Source organism: Schistocerca piceifrons, chromosome 1, assembly GCF_021461385.2.
Source record: "Schistocerca piceifrons isolate TAMUIC-IGC-003096 chromosome 1, iqSchPice1.1, whole genome shotgun sequence".
NCBI lineage: Eukaryota > Metazoa > Arthropoda > Insecta > Orthoptera > Acrididae > Schistocerca > Schistocerca piceifrons.
Genome location: NC_060138.1, coordinates 657,943,027 through 657,956,180, shown reverse-complemented (window position 1 = coordinate 657,956,180; position 13,154 = coordinate 657,943,027). Strand labels below are relative to the sequence as shown.

At 39.0% G+C, this 13,154-nt stretch overlaps 1 protein-coding gene across 1 annotated transcript in view; it reads left to right on the top strand.

The window, feature by feature from the left end:
* Window positions 1–13,154, top strand: part of LOC124805426 (myosin-I heavy chain) — an 804,788-nt gene that overhangs the window by 619,685 nt on the left and 171,949 nt on the right. Inside the window, exons 12-14 of the mRNA XM_047265991.1 lie at window positions 1,576–1,794; window positions 3,885–4,054; window positions 5,110–5,246. Coding sequence (XP_047121947.1) covers window positions 1,576–1,794; window positions 3,885–4,054; window positions 5,110–5,246 — 526 coding nt within the window. The remainder of the gene's footprint in view (window positions 1–1,575; window positions 1,795–3,884; window positions 4,055–5,109; window positions 5,247–13,154) is intronic.

Below are 13,154 nucleotides of genomic sequence, written 5' to 3'. Positions count from 1 at the left end.
CTACCAAACGTGTTTCAAGCAAAGCTCGAAAGACTTATGCAGTGCACATAAACAGTGTACTCTTGTTTTGAAATTTATTGTCTCTCACTATAACTTAAAGCAGATAATATTTGTCAACATTTTTAATCTGAACAAACAAGAGCAACAGTCTTCACAGTTATGTTAAAAATAGTCATCTTTGATTGTCGAGAAATCCCTTACTGTTGGTGGGGTACACCTTGGACCATAACTGACTTCTTGTAGGTTCATTGTGTTGTTGCCTTCTGTTTCCATCTTGTATTTTCCTGGCTTATCCAGGATTATAAATGCTGTTAACATTATTACTTTACAAATGCAGAGTGGAAAACTAATTGATCTAAGTTCCAGAATTTTTTTTTTTTCAGGAGACCAAAATGGACTTGTGGCAGTAAAAATTTTAACAGATTATTTATTTATTCTTTTGTTAAATGCTGAGAATGATAAGCACTTCCAGGTGCAGTAACAACTTTAAGAAAACTGGATCAAACAGTTTTTTCTTAATTTCTTTTTTAAATATCATCAACAGTAAATAAACATGAAAGTTATGAATTACACAGTAGAAACACAAGCAGTTAAAAAAAATTGAAATGAGACCAAAAACAGTAACAAAATTGATGCAAAACTTGTTTGTTGGTGTGGGGTTAGAGTTCTACTTCCCACCAGTTCTTGAATCCTGTTCCATATTCCTTTTCTATTACTCTTTTCCATTTTCTGATAAACTGAAACCTTAGAGATCTACTTCACAAACACACAGATTTGAGTGGAACAGTGAACTGAAAAGGCAGCAAACTATATTACAGTAAGATATGGGTCCCATATCTTTGGCGTACAGTTACCTCTGGCCTTAGTGGTGGCACCAGCGATTGGCATTATAAATAACTACAAGGTGTAAGAGTTTCCACTTAAATCATACAGTTGTGCTTTAATGTCAGTGCATAAATTACTGTGCCTTTTGCCCATTTAGCTTTTCCACTCTATAAATTATTACTCGAGTACTTTTTTTTCAGCTCCTTGATATTCCATCTTGCAAAATTTTTGTATTTTATTATTTTGTCCATCCCTTTCCAACACAGTGCTGTATGATGTCCATGCAAGCATCTTACATTTGAGAAAGGAGCTTCGCAAGCTTGGTACTAGAAATGGTGACAGTACTTACCTACATTGCTTATTGTTCTAATGAATGTGTTCAGAACTATTCAAGTGTGTTTGATACACTTGGGAAGTCAGTTTTTGATCTCAGATTAAAAATTACTACAAACCAATGAAAGATCATTAACTAGTGTTTAAAAATTAAAAAAAAGATTAGAAATAAAAACCATGTACAAATGAATCAATTGCAGCAAAAGATGGAAAATGCTCTTAGTAAAAAGGAAGTTGTAGACTGACTCAATCAATGATAAAACATATTATATTCACCTCTGTGGTCTGTTATATAATAATTGTTTCTTATTATACTCAAACTCTTCTCTTTTTATATAATACGTTAGTACTTACTTATTCATAACTGTGCAACGAAAATGAATATGCTATTAATGTAAATTGTGTTCTTTGTGGCAGGTATGTGCGATGTATTAAACCAAACATGCAGAAATCTCCTAATAACTATAACGAAAAGTTGGTGCTCGACCAACTCAAATATTTGGGCATGTTGGATATAATACGTATTCGCAAGGAGGGCTATCCAGTACACATGCCATTTGATGAGTTTATACAAAGATACAGGTGTCTCGTTGGTTCGGCACAAAAACTACCATCTTGCCCTAAAGAAGCTGTTAAGTAAGTTGTCACAATTGCACATCTCTTTTCTGCTCTAATAATTCACTCAAATTTAAAGTGAATAATTAGTAGAAGAGGAGTTTTTACTTGTGAGTTTAAAAAATGGATGAAAAGATAAGGCAATCCACTTTGTGGATCTGAAGAGATATGAGATCCAGGAAATAAAGGGTTTGGGGGGATTTTTCCTTTTTTTTAGCAGAATTTCCAGTTTTCTTTTTCTTGCTGAACCAATTAAAGAAAATTCTGGAATCTCAAGATTCATCTGTGTTTTTAAATGTATGTGTGCCAGACCAGATTAGGTTTTTTCAGTTTCAGTGGTTGGAAACTCCTCTTCTGCAGCAGTATTACCTGGTTTTGTTTGGATTTGCTTGTTTCCTTATATTTTGAATGGTACACTGCAATTTATTTGCTAATTTGTATGAATGTGTTACACAAAGTGCGAAGTAAACCACTGTGGTAAGGAAATTGTTATAAAACTTCAGTGACTTTTTGCACTTCTACAGGACTTTTGTTGCACTTCTACAGGACATAATTCTTACTGTTATCATTCAGTAACTAGACAACAGAATTTGTCTTTCCTTTTCAAGTATTTACTTTCCACATAAGTGTGTGTGTGTGTGTGTGTGTGTGTGTGTGTGTGTGTGTGTGTGTGTGTGTGAACCAAAATAAATAGTTGGAAGAAATGAAATCTATTTAGTGCTTAAACAGGCAAGTCCTCCTTCTCAGGGAGAAGGGGGAACCAGTTTTAAATTAACAACTGAGACAAAGATATGTGTTTATATAAAAAAATAAAATAAAAACTGCAGTGTGTGGAAGGGGAGAAAGCTTTATAAAATATAAGACCGAAACTGCAAACCCGAGTTACAAAAGAGAGAGACAAAGAGGCAGAAAACTGAATGTGGGAAAGGGGTTGGAAAGTTGATAATGGAAATTAGATAGGAAGAAAGAGAGTGGAAAGTAGATAGAAATAATCAGACAATTAGAATGTAGTTTGAAGTTGGATGGATGCAACAGGTCATGGATATGGTCTTGGAAACCATAATTCAGTTTATGTATACTTTTTATTGAGTCACTTAAAAGAGGATTTTATGGATTCCAGGAAGCAGCAAACCATGGGGTCTGATACAGTGGTGGTATTCTCACTTTTTGAACCCATGGAAAAGTGGGCTGTTGAATCTCAATAGAAACCAAGGCTGAATTCCACAGCGCTGTTATTGTAAGGAGATGAGCACAGATAGTCATCCGTCTTTCTTGCCTTTGGTTTTCAATTATTCCCTTGAATCACATGGCGAAAATGTTAAACATTTGCTTTGCTGATACAGCACAGTCAATAAAATGTTGACAGAGGAAAAATAATTCCTTCCTGATACATGTCATAATATACTTACTTTCATTTTCTACCCGCAGATCTCAATAAAATCTCTCAAATAATCAGCCTATTCATAAAGCTGGAAGTGCATTTGAAAATAAAGGTACTGTGTTTCACTGAGCTCCGATACTAATTGCAAAGTGAAAAAAGACAGACTGGATTTTGTGATGTTATCGTTCTATTTCCTTGTTGACACAAGGTAAGGACTGGATAAGAGGCAGAGAAAAAAATAGGAAACAGCAATGGACCTCTATATTTTACAAGTTCAGAAATAAAATTCATCAATGTGTCTAGTCAACAAATCTAGTAACATGCAGATTAAGTTACTGGTTTTATATATAGTCTATCAGCAGTAGATATTTAATTTCTGTTTAACTATTCACGTGTCTACTTTGCCTCCAGTTTGGTCGGTATGATCATTATTACCATTTAATAATGACATATTTTGTCATACATATTTTATTATACTGTATCTCAAAATAGTTGTGAACTGGTATACATTCCTATATTGTGCACCTGCTGCCCCTCCCTCCCACTTTTTTATCCTATGAACCAATTTTCAGTCTTGTTTATTTGCCTTTTGACAACTCAGTACGCCTACTATTTGATGAGTTGATACTTTTCCTCTTAAACTATTTACATTCACCAGGACTTCCAATTACCATATTTATTTCTTCTTGTTCTATAATTTAAAAATACGCATCTTTTAATATTATTGCAGATCTATAATCAAACTACAGAAAGCAGAAAGTACAGAATGGCAAGTTGGTAAAAGCAAAGTATTCTTGCGGAATTGTGTACATGAACCCCTGGAAGATGCACGAGGTCAGATAGTGAGGTGCATGGCTACTCGTATTCAGACATGCTGGCGACGACATTGTTGTCAAAGGGGTGAGTATTACCATAGTGTGATGCTTTCTACTTCACAGAGTGTTCATTTCTAATTTGTGATTAAAATATTGCAGAAAACTTATAAAATAACCACTAAGGTTGTACGTCTTACACGTATTCAAACATTAGCCTTAGAAATATAAAGTCCAGTTTTTCGAATGCTAAATTTTTTCATGCTAAATTTGTATCAGTTTCAGTTACTGAGGTTTTCATTTACTTTTGTAGAGAAAACTTATAGTTTGTTCCTTTTGCCTTTTGTAAATTTCTCAATTTTGTTTGCATTTCACATGTCTCTCCTCTTGGCTAGGAACTATTATGATGGGATGAAAACTGAACTTATGAAGTCTCAGGAATTATACAATATCATCCATGTGATCTGGTAGAAAAGAAAATCTCTGCTAAGACAGGTACAAAAAGATAAAAAAGGTCAAATCTCAATTTGATCAAGGTGGAGGTCATGATTTAGCAATAAAAATGACATTTATTAGTAAAGTTCAAAAATTACAATACTGAATCAGCAAGTCAAAGAACTAAAGACTTTTACAAAATAATGAAAGTGCAAATGGAAGTTAATGAAGGATGCAACATAAGGAAGATTCACTCTGGCATTAAGATTACATTGGCATATTACAAAGTGGCATATTGTGAATATAAGTTTACAAAGCTATGACAAATCAAAAAATAACTTATTGTTACTAGTGGTGGACACATGGTTCAAAATCATGTGTCCACTACTAGAAACAGTAAGTTATTTTTAGATTTGTCTTAGATGTGTCACATGTTCATCAACCTGTCAGTGGTTTATGACTGGAAGCAAACACATTCTTTTTGTGTGCATTCTCAAATACGAGAGCTTTGTTTAGACAAAGTGCAAGAAGTACTTTGACATTCGGGTAGGGGAGTGTGAGACAAAACTGAAACACAAGGCTGCCAAAGTTTATCATATTTTCATGAAATGCCACTTAAGTTGAAATGTGTGTTTTTTTTTTTTCTTTTTGCTAATATAAGGAAATCTAATTCATGTCAAAATATTATATTTTCATTGTCTGCAACAGAGTACCTGAGGACACGAAAGGCTGCTCTCAGGATACAGCATGCATACCGTGGCTGGAGGCAACGTCTGCAATTTCTCAAGGAACGCCGTGCTGCAATTGTCATCCAGTCCCACTTACGAGGAGTTTTTGCACGGGAAGTATGTTCAGATCTTAACTGTATCAGTAAAATGTTGCAGAATTAGCTTTTAAATACACTGTGTGTGTATATGTGTGTGGGGGAGGGGGGGTCATTGTCAACATGGTCAAGCACATTACATATTTTTGGGTTATTGTATCTTGATCGTTGATATAACAAACAGCATGGACTAAAACCTTCTTAATTCATCAAACAATGTAGAAATCTCACCAAAAATGCAAAGAAAACATTGTAACAATATAATGAAAAGGATAGCTGCTACTCATCATAAAGCACAGATGCTGAGTCACAGAAAGGCACAACAGAAAGAGTGTCAAAAAGTTAGCTTTCGGCCAACAAACCCTTTGTCAAAAATAAACAACATACACACACTCAGGCTAAAGCAACTCACACACACATGACCACAGTCCCTGGCAGCTACAGCTAGACTGCTAGCAGCAGGGAATTATGGGAGAGGCAACCAGGTGGGGTTAGGGAGGAGGCTGGGGTGGGGAGCGGGAGAGAGAGCAGGGTAGGGATCTGGGACGGTAAAATGCTGCTGGGAGCATCCAGGGACAAAGCAGAGAGTGGAACAGTTAGGTGCAGTCAGGAGTAGGGGGTAGCAGAAAAGGAGAGGAGTAAAAAGACCAGGTGTGTTGGTGGAATAGAGGGCTGTGTAGTGCTGGAATGGGAACAGGAAAGGGGCTAGATGGATAAGGACAATGACTAATGAAGGTTAAGGCCAGGAGGGTTACGGGAACATAGGATGTATTGCAGGGAGAGTTCCCACCTGCAAAATTCAGAAAATATGGTGTTGATGGATAAGATCCAGATGGCACAGGCTGTGAAGCAGTCATTGAAATGAAGGACGTTGTATTGGGCAGTGTGCTCAACAACAGGATGGTCCATTTGTTTGCTGGCCACAGTTTGTTGGTGGCCATTCCTGTGGAAAGACAGCTTGTTGGTTGTCATGCCTACATAGAATAAAGCACAGTGGTTGCACGTTAGTTTGTAGATCACATGACTGGTATCACAGTTAGCCCTGCTTTCTATGCGATAGATGATGTTTGTGACAGGACAGGTGATGGTGGGAGGATGTATGGAACAGGTCTTGCGTTAGGTCTGTTATATGGATATGAGCCATGAGACAAGGGACTGGGAGCAGGGGTTGTGCAGGGATGGGCAATGATATAGTGTAGGTTTGGGTGGGTGGTGGAATACCACTGTGGGAGGAGTGGGAAGGATAGTGGGTAGCACAATTCTCATTTCAGGGCACAATGATAGGTAGCCAAAACCCTGGCAGAGAACCTAATTTGGTTGCTCCAGCCCTGGGTGGTGCTGGGTCACGGGAGGAATGTTCTTCTCTGGCTGGACTGTGTAGCTTTTGGAGGTGGTGGGTGACTGGAAAGATAAGGCATGGGAGATCTGTTCTTGTACAAGGTTTGGAGGGTAATTATGATCTGTAAAAGCCTCAATGAGATCCTCAGTATATTTCGAGAGGGGCTACTCCTCACTACAGGTGCAATGGCCGTGGGTGACTAGGCTGTATGGAAGGGAGTTGTTGGTATGGAATGACTGGCAGCTGTCGAAGTGGAGGTATTGGTGGTGGTTAGTGGGTTTGATATGGAAAGAGGTATAGATGTAACCATCTTTGAGGTGGAGGTCAATATTGAGGAAGGTGGCTTGATCAGTTGAGTAGGTCCAGGTGAAGCGAATGGGTGAGAAGGTGTTGAGGTTCTGGAGGAATGTGGTTAGGGAGTCCTCATCCTTTATCTAGATCACGAAGATGTCATCAGTGAATCTTAACCAGATGAGGAGTCGGGGATTCTGGGTGTTTAGGAAGGGTTCCTCTAGATGACCCATGCATAGGGTGGCATAGGATAGTGCCATGTGAGTGCCCGTAGCCATACTCCAGATTTGTTTGTAGGTAATTCCTTCAAAGGAGAAGTAATTATGGGTGAGGATGTAGTTGGTCACGGTGACTAGGAAGAAGATAGTTGGCTTGGAATTTCTCATGCATTGGGACAGATAGTGTTGAATAGTGACAAGGCCATGGGGATTAGGATATGTTAGTGTAAAGGGAGGTGGCATCAATAGTGACGAGCAGGGAACCATGTGGTGCAGGAACAGGAACTGTGGAGAGTCGGTGGAGGAAATGGGTGGTATCTTTTTTATAGGAGGGTAGGTTGCAGGTAATAGGCTGAAAGTGTTGTCTACAAGAGCAGAGATTCTCTCAGTGGGGGCACAGTGACCGGCCACAATGGGGCATACTTGATGGTTGGGTTTATGGACTTTAGGAAGCACGTAGAAGGTAGGAGTGCGGGGAATGGTAGGGGTGAGGAGAGAAATGGGCTGTGCGAAGAGATTCTTGGACTGACCTAAGGAATTGAGGAGAGACTGGAGATCCTGCTGGAATGGGGTCACTGTGGCAGGGTTTGTAGATGGATGAGTCAGACAGCTAGTGGAGTCCTTCTGCCATGTAATTCTTGCAGTTAAAAACAACAGTGGTGGAGTCTTTGTCAGCAGTTACGATTGTAAGGTTGAGATCAGTTTTTAGGTGGTGGATTGTGAACCTTTGTGCATATGTAAAATTAGTTTGCATGTTGAGAGATTTGGGAAATGATGGTGAGGCAAGGTTCGAGGTTAAGAAATTCTGAGAAGTTAACAGGGGGTGATTTGGGGGTAGTGGGGGTGGATCACAGTTGAAAGGATAGGTGAACTGAGTTAGGCAGGGCTCAACATTGGTCTATGGTTGAGTCTGATTGGTAAGGGTTGGTGGCAAAAAAGTGTTTCCACTGTAGGAACCTGGATAAGCAGAGAAAGTCTTTAACAAGTCTTGCATGATTGATTTTTGAGGAAGGGGGGGGGGGGGGATTGTGACCGTGTTTCGTGTCTGTTTAAGTTCTGGATTCTGTGTGGTGTTGGGAGGGAGTTTGGGATGGTTGGGTAAATGTACTAGGTTTGCGAGAGAGAATTTGTCACCTATGAGGGGATGTGGGAGAGGTTTGGAGGTTGTTGTAGAGGTGGTGGTCAGTGTTAGTCCAAGGCAGGAGTAAGAAGCAAGCAGGTTGGAGAGTTTTTTGTGGTGGTGGTGTGCTTGTTGCTTTATTTCTGGAGGGCAAGAGTTTCAGTGTGTGTTATGGGATTTGGGAATTTGTGATTGCATAGTAGGAGAATTTTACGGATATCAAGAAGGTAGTGTAAGGAGATTTGGTCCTGGCTGATATGGTTTTGCTGGAGTATGTAGGTGAGTGCTAAGGATTAGCAGAATCTGAACAGAGGGAGGTCATTGTGAAAGGAAAGGTGGCAACTGGAAATGGGTAATTTGATAGTAAGGCAGTTTGAGGGATTCAATGAGGCAAGCAACAATGCAGGAACAGTGTGTGGGACCGGGTTCTGGCTAGGGATAAGGAAACTTTTCTGTATTGGCGCAGATGAAAGGAACAAGGATCTATGGTGGTGGAAAAAATATGTAAATAATGTAGAATTATGTGCAAAAAAATTCGCAAAAACACTCAGACACATGGGGGAAAATTACAAAAGGGAAGAAACAGATGAAATAGAAATAAGTTGAAATCTGAGGGAGTACGCAGATAGTGAGAGGCGAGAACCAAATCAAATCAGGTCAATTCACAATTCTTTGGCCAGAGCAGTTCCCTGTTGTGTCTTGGTTGACCTATGAATTACACAAAAAGCAGCAGACAACAAAAGAGAATAAAATAGAGCACTGAGAAGGACTCTTAAATATAATACTAACATAAAGTTTCCTATTGCTATGCAATTCCTCCACCTGCTTACTACTTTACAAGTTCCATGATAATGAGGCAGAACAAAATATGTTGCCTGTTCCAGAAGGCACACACTAACACATTTCTTATAGTTCTGAGAACCCCAAACTGCACACAAAAACACAATTGATTAACGTCAGGGAAAAGACTCAGTGACTGGCCATGACCCTTGTAGTAAAAAAGAAAAGTCGCTACACTCACCATACAACGTGCGCCGCGTGTTGAAGCTGCTGACATATGGGTGGCAGCAGTCACTTCTGTTGCCATTTTGACCCCTATGGTAGAGGGTGAATTGGGCTGCTGGTTTTTCAAGATGTATTGCAGTTCTCTCACCAGGGTTTGTCTGTAGTTGTGGTGGTGACGGTGGTGGTGGTGGTGGTGGTGTTGGCGACGGCAGGTGTCAAGCAGTGGCCCATCAGATAAACATTTCTGGTTGAGAAAGTATTTTATCCAAAACAGTCACATTAATGGAATTGAAGGTGTGGAGGCAGTTGTTGGCCTCAGTGGTGTAGGTGACCACGGCTGCTGAAGCATGCCAGCATCAGCAGTTGTCCACCAGGAGTGCAGAGCGATGGTGACTGGTGGTGTCGTGTAGTGAACAGCACAGCAATGAAGTGCTGGTGCAGCTGAGTGGAAACTACAGGCAATGAGCAGCAGGAAGCAGCCTTACCTGCTGGCCTGCTTTTGTAACTTGGCTGAAAGTAATCTGGTGCGGGCTGATGATGATGAACAGACAGGACGGTGGTTGCTGTGTAGCTGGATAGCCCAGTTTTGAAGCCATTGCAATTCTAAAGGGATCAGATTCATATCCCAGACAAGACCCCAATAGCAACAGTACCTAACAGTTTCTGCTTGTGTAATTGCTCTTTTAAAAATGTTGCATTCAAGCAAACCAGTTGTGTGTTTACCGGTCGTTACTTGTACTTTAGGTACTTGGACTATGCATGGCTCTGTTTAGATAGAATAGCTCGATGTAGTCATAGCACCAAGCTGCGCATATCTGCTTTCATACCTGGCAGTTAGTTTGCTGCAAATAATAACCTGTAGCTGTGATCTTATCTTAGAAGATAGGTTAAGGAAAGGCAAACCTACGTTTCTAGCATTTGTAGACTTAGAGAAAGTTTTTGACAGTGTTGACTGGAATACTCTCTTTCAAATTCTGACGGTGGCAGGGGTAAAATACAGGGAGCGAAAGGCTATTTACAATTTGTACAGAAACCAGATGGCAGTTATAAGAGTCGAGGGGCATGAAAGGGAAGCAGTGGTTGGGAAGGGAATGAGACAGGGTTGTAGCCTATCCCCAGTGTTATTCAATCTGTATATTGAGCAAGTAGTAAAGGAAACAAAAGAAAAATTTGAAGTAGGAATTAAAATCCATGGAGAAGAAATAAAAACTTTGAGGTTTGCCGATGACATTGTAATTCTGTCAGAGACAGAAAATGACTTGGAAGAGCAGTTGAACGGAATGCACAGTGTCTTGAAAGGAGGATACAAGATGAACATCAACAAAAGCAAAACAAGGATAATGGAATGTAGTCGAATTAAGTCAGGTGATGCTGAGGGAATTAGGTTAGGAAATGAGACACTGTAGTAGATGAGTTTTGCTGTTTGGGGAGCAAAATAACTTATGGTGGTTGAAGTAGAGAGGATATAAAATGTAGGCTGGTAATGGCAAGGAAAGCATTTCTAAAGAAGAGAAATTTGTTAACATGGAGTATAGATTTAAGTGCCAGTAAGTTGTTTCTGAAAGTACTTGTATGGGGTGTAGCCATGTATGGAAGTGAAACATGGACGATAAATAGTTTGGACAAGAAGAGAAAAGAAGCTTTCAAAGTGTGGTACTACAGAAGAATGCTGAAGATGAGATGGGTAGATCACATAAATAATGAGGAGGTATTGAATAGAATTGGGGAGAAGAGAAACTTGTGGCACAACTTGACTAAAAGAAGGGGTCGGCTGGTAAGACATGTTCTGAGGCATCAAGGGATCACCAATTTAGGATTGCAGGGCAGTGTGGAGGGTAAAAATCACAGAGGGAGACCAAGAGATGAATACACTAAGCAGATTCAGAAGGATGTAGGTTGTAGTAGGTACTGGGAGATAAAGAAGCTTGCACAGGATAAAGTTACATGGAGAGCTGCATCAAACCAGTCTCTGGACTGAAGAGCACAACAACAACAGCTGTGATCCTGCAGTCAAATGGTCTATGCACTGGCTAGAATTGCAGGTTAATAAAATACACAGAAATACAAAATAAAAGTTAAATGAATAATTGAATAATGTGGTTTCTATTTTAATGTCTGTCATTGATTTAGATTACAGAGAATTATGTTGAATAATGTTTATCCAAGAAAGGACATCACAAATAAACAGGAAGTGTACCTACTGCATTTAGTTGAGATACAGACAGAAAATACACTTATCACAGGCAGTAAAGTTTTGTTGCGAGCATTGTGAGAATGTTAGCAAAATTCCCAAACTAACTAGTCATCAAAGACTCATGACAACTAAGTTCTTTCATGATCACAATGTACAAAAGACCCACCAGTTTGAAATAGTTCAGAGTTCAGCACGATGATTTACAAATTAATAAATGTGATACAAAGAATATGCTGTCCATGCACAGTTCCATATTGCAAGTAGAAAAAGTTAAGAATCCTACCGTGGAACACATTTAAACCACGTGAATTATAAAGTCCCTTTAGAAGTAAGATAGCGGCTGTTCCCTGCCCAGAATCAAAAACGTTCATGATAGAATCATTCTCATTACCACAGTCAGTCTGCCTTCTTCCAGGACTCAACATAAAGGGTCCAGAATCACTCCCTTGAATGCTTTACTCGGAAAGTCACTGTTTCCAATTGATTCCAACAAGAATACATCATTCTCAAGCTCTACAGACATGATTTTACTCACTTGACCACTTTCCCCCACGAAACTAATATATTATAATATTTAAATAAAAGAAATATAATAAATGTTTGGTTACATTCAGATGATTTACAGTAAACAAAAGTAATAGTTGGTTCATAAATAAATAAGCCAGCATTCTTGCACAAGTGCATTCACATTAAATGACAATGAACTGTTGTTAAATATAGTTTAAACAGTTATTTAGCCCTGCTTATCAGAAGTGTCTTTTGGTTTTCTTTTACAAAGGTGGTGTCTACTAACACATGCGACTTACCACTTTTAAATTAGCGCAGTTTTTTAAGAGCACTTGCAATCAGTATTCAAATAAAATTGCTGGCAAAATACTAAACTATGCATTAAATAAAAACACAATTATGACAAAATATGAGGTATTCATGCTGCATTCCTTTGTTGTGTAAATGTGGAGAATACTATGTTTTGACAAACACTTGCATAATGAAAAAGATGTATAAGACAATGTAAATCAGTAAATGAAATGCATACAGATAGGCAGCTTTCAGGGATGACAGCTAAGGTTCAATACTATCATCTGAGATATCGTATGGAGAAATTGCATGAAACATTTAAAAGTTGTTAATTCAGAGGTTCTTTGTATTAATGTTTAATTACTGTGAGAGCTTAACTTATGTGGTTTTCAAGATATTGAGATATTATCCTCATTTTTCTGAGATCCCAAATGTATTCAGATTTGCATTAATAATTGATGTGAGTCATTGTTGAATCCCAAAGAGCTGTAACTTGACCATCTTTAAGATTATCTGACACACTGCCATTTCTGGGAACATTTCCTGCACAAAGGCCAAATTCCCAGGTTAGAGATTTTCCCCATTTCTGCATAGAGACTTCCCCATTTGCAGACCTTTGCTAAAGCATGTCGCTCACCTGGAGTGGCCGTGGCCGCCTGTCTGGATGCGATGCGCTCTCAGTCCTGGAGCTTCACAAGCAAATCCACCTTACCTTGCACCAATTGTAGGTGAGCGATTAGCTTGCCTAAATACGCGTAGCATTACACACCTCTATTTAATGTGGCACATTGCCTTCCTAACTTGGCACATTGCCTTCCTAACTTGGCACATTAAACAGTACCAAATTTGTCATACATACATAAGATAATAAATATATCTAAAAACAAAGATGATGTAACTTACCAAACGAAAGCATCGGTATGTTGATAGAGACACTAACAAACACAAACAAACACACAAAATTC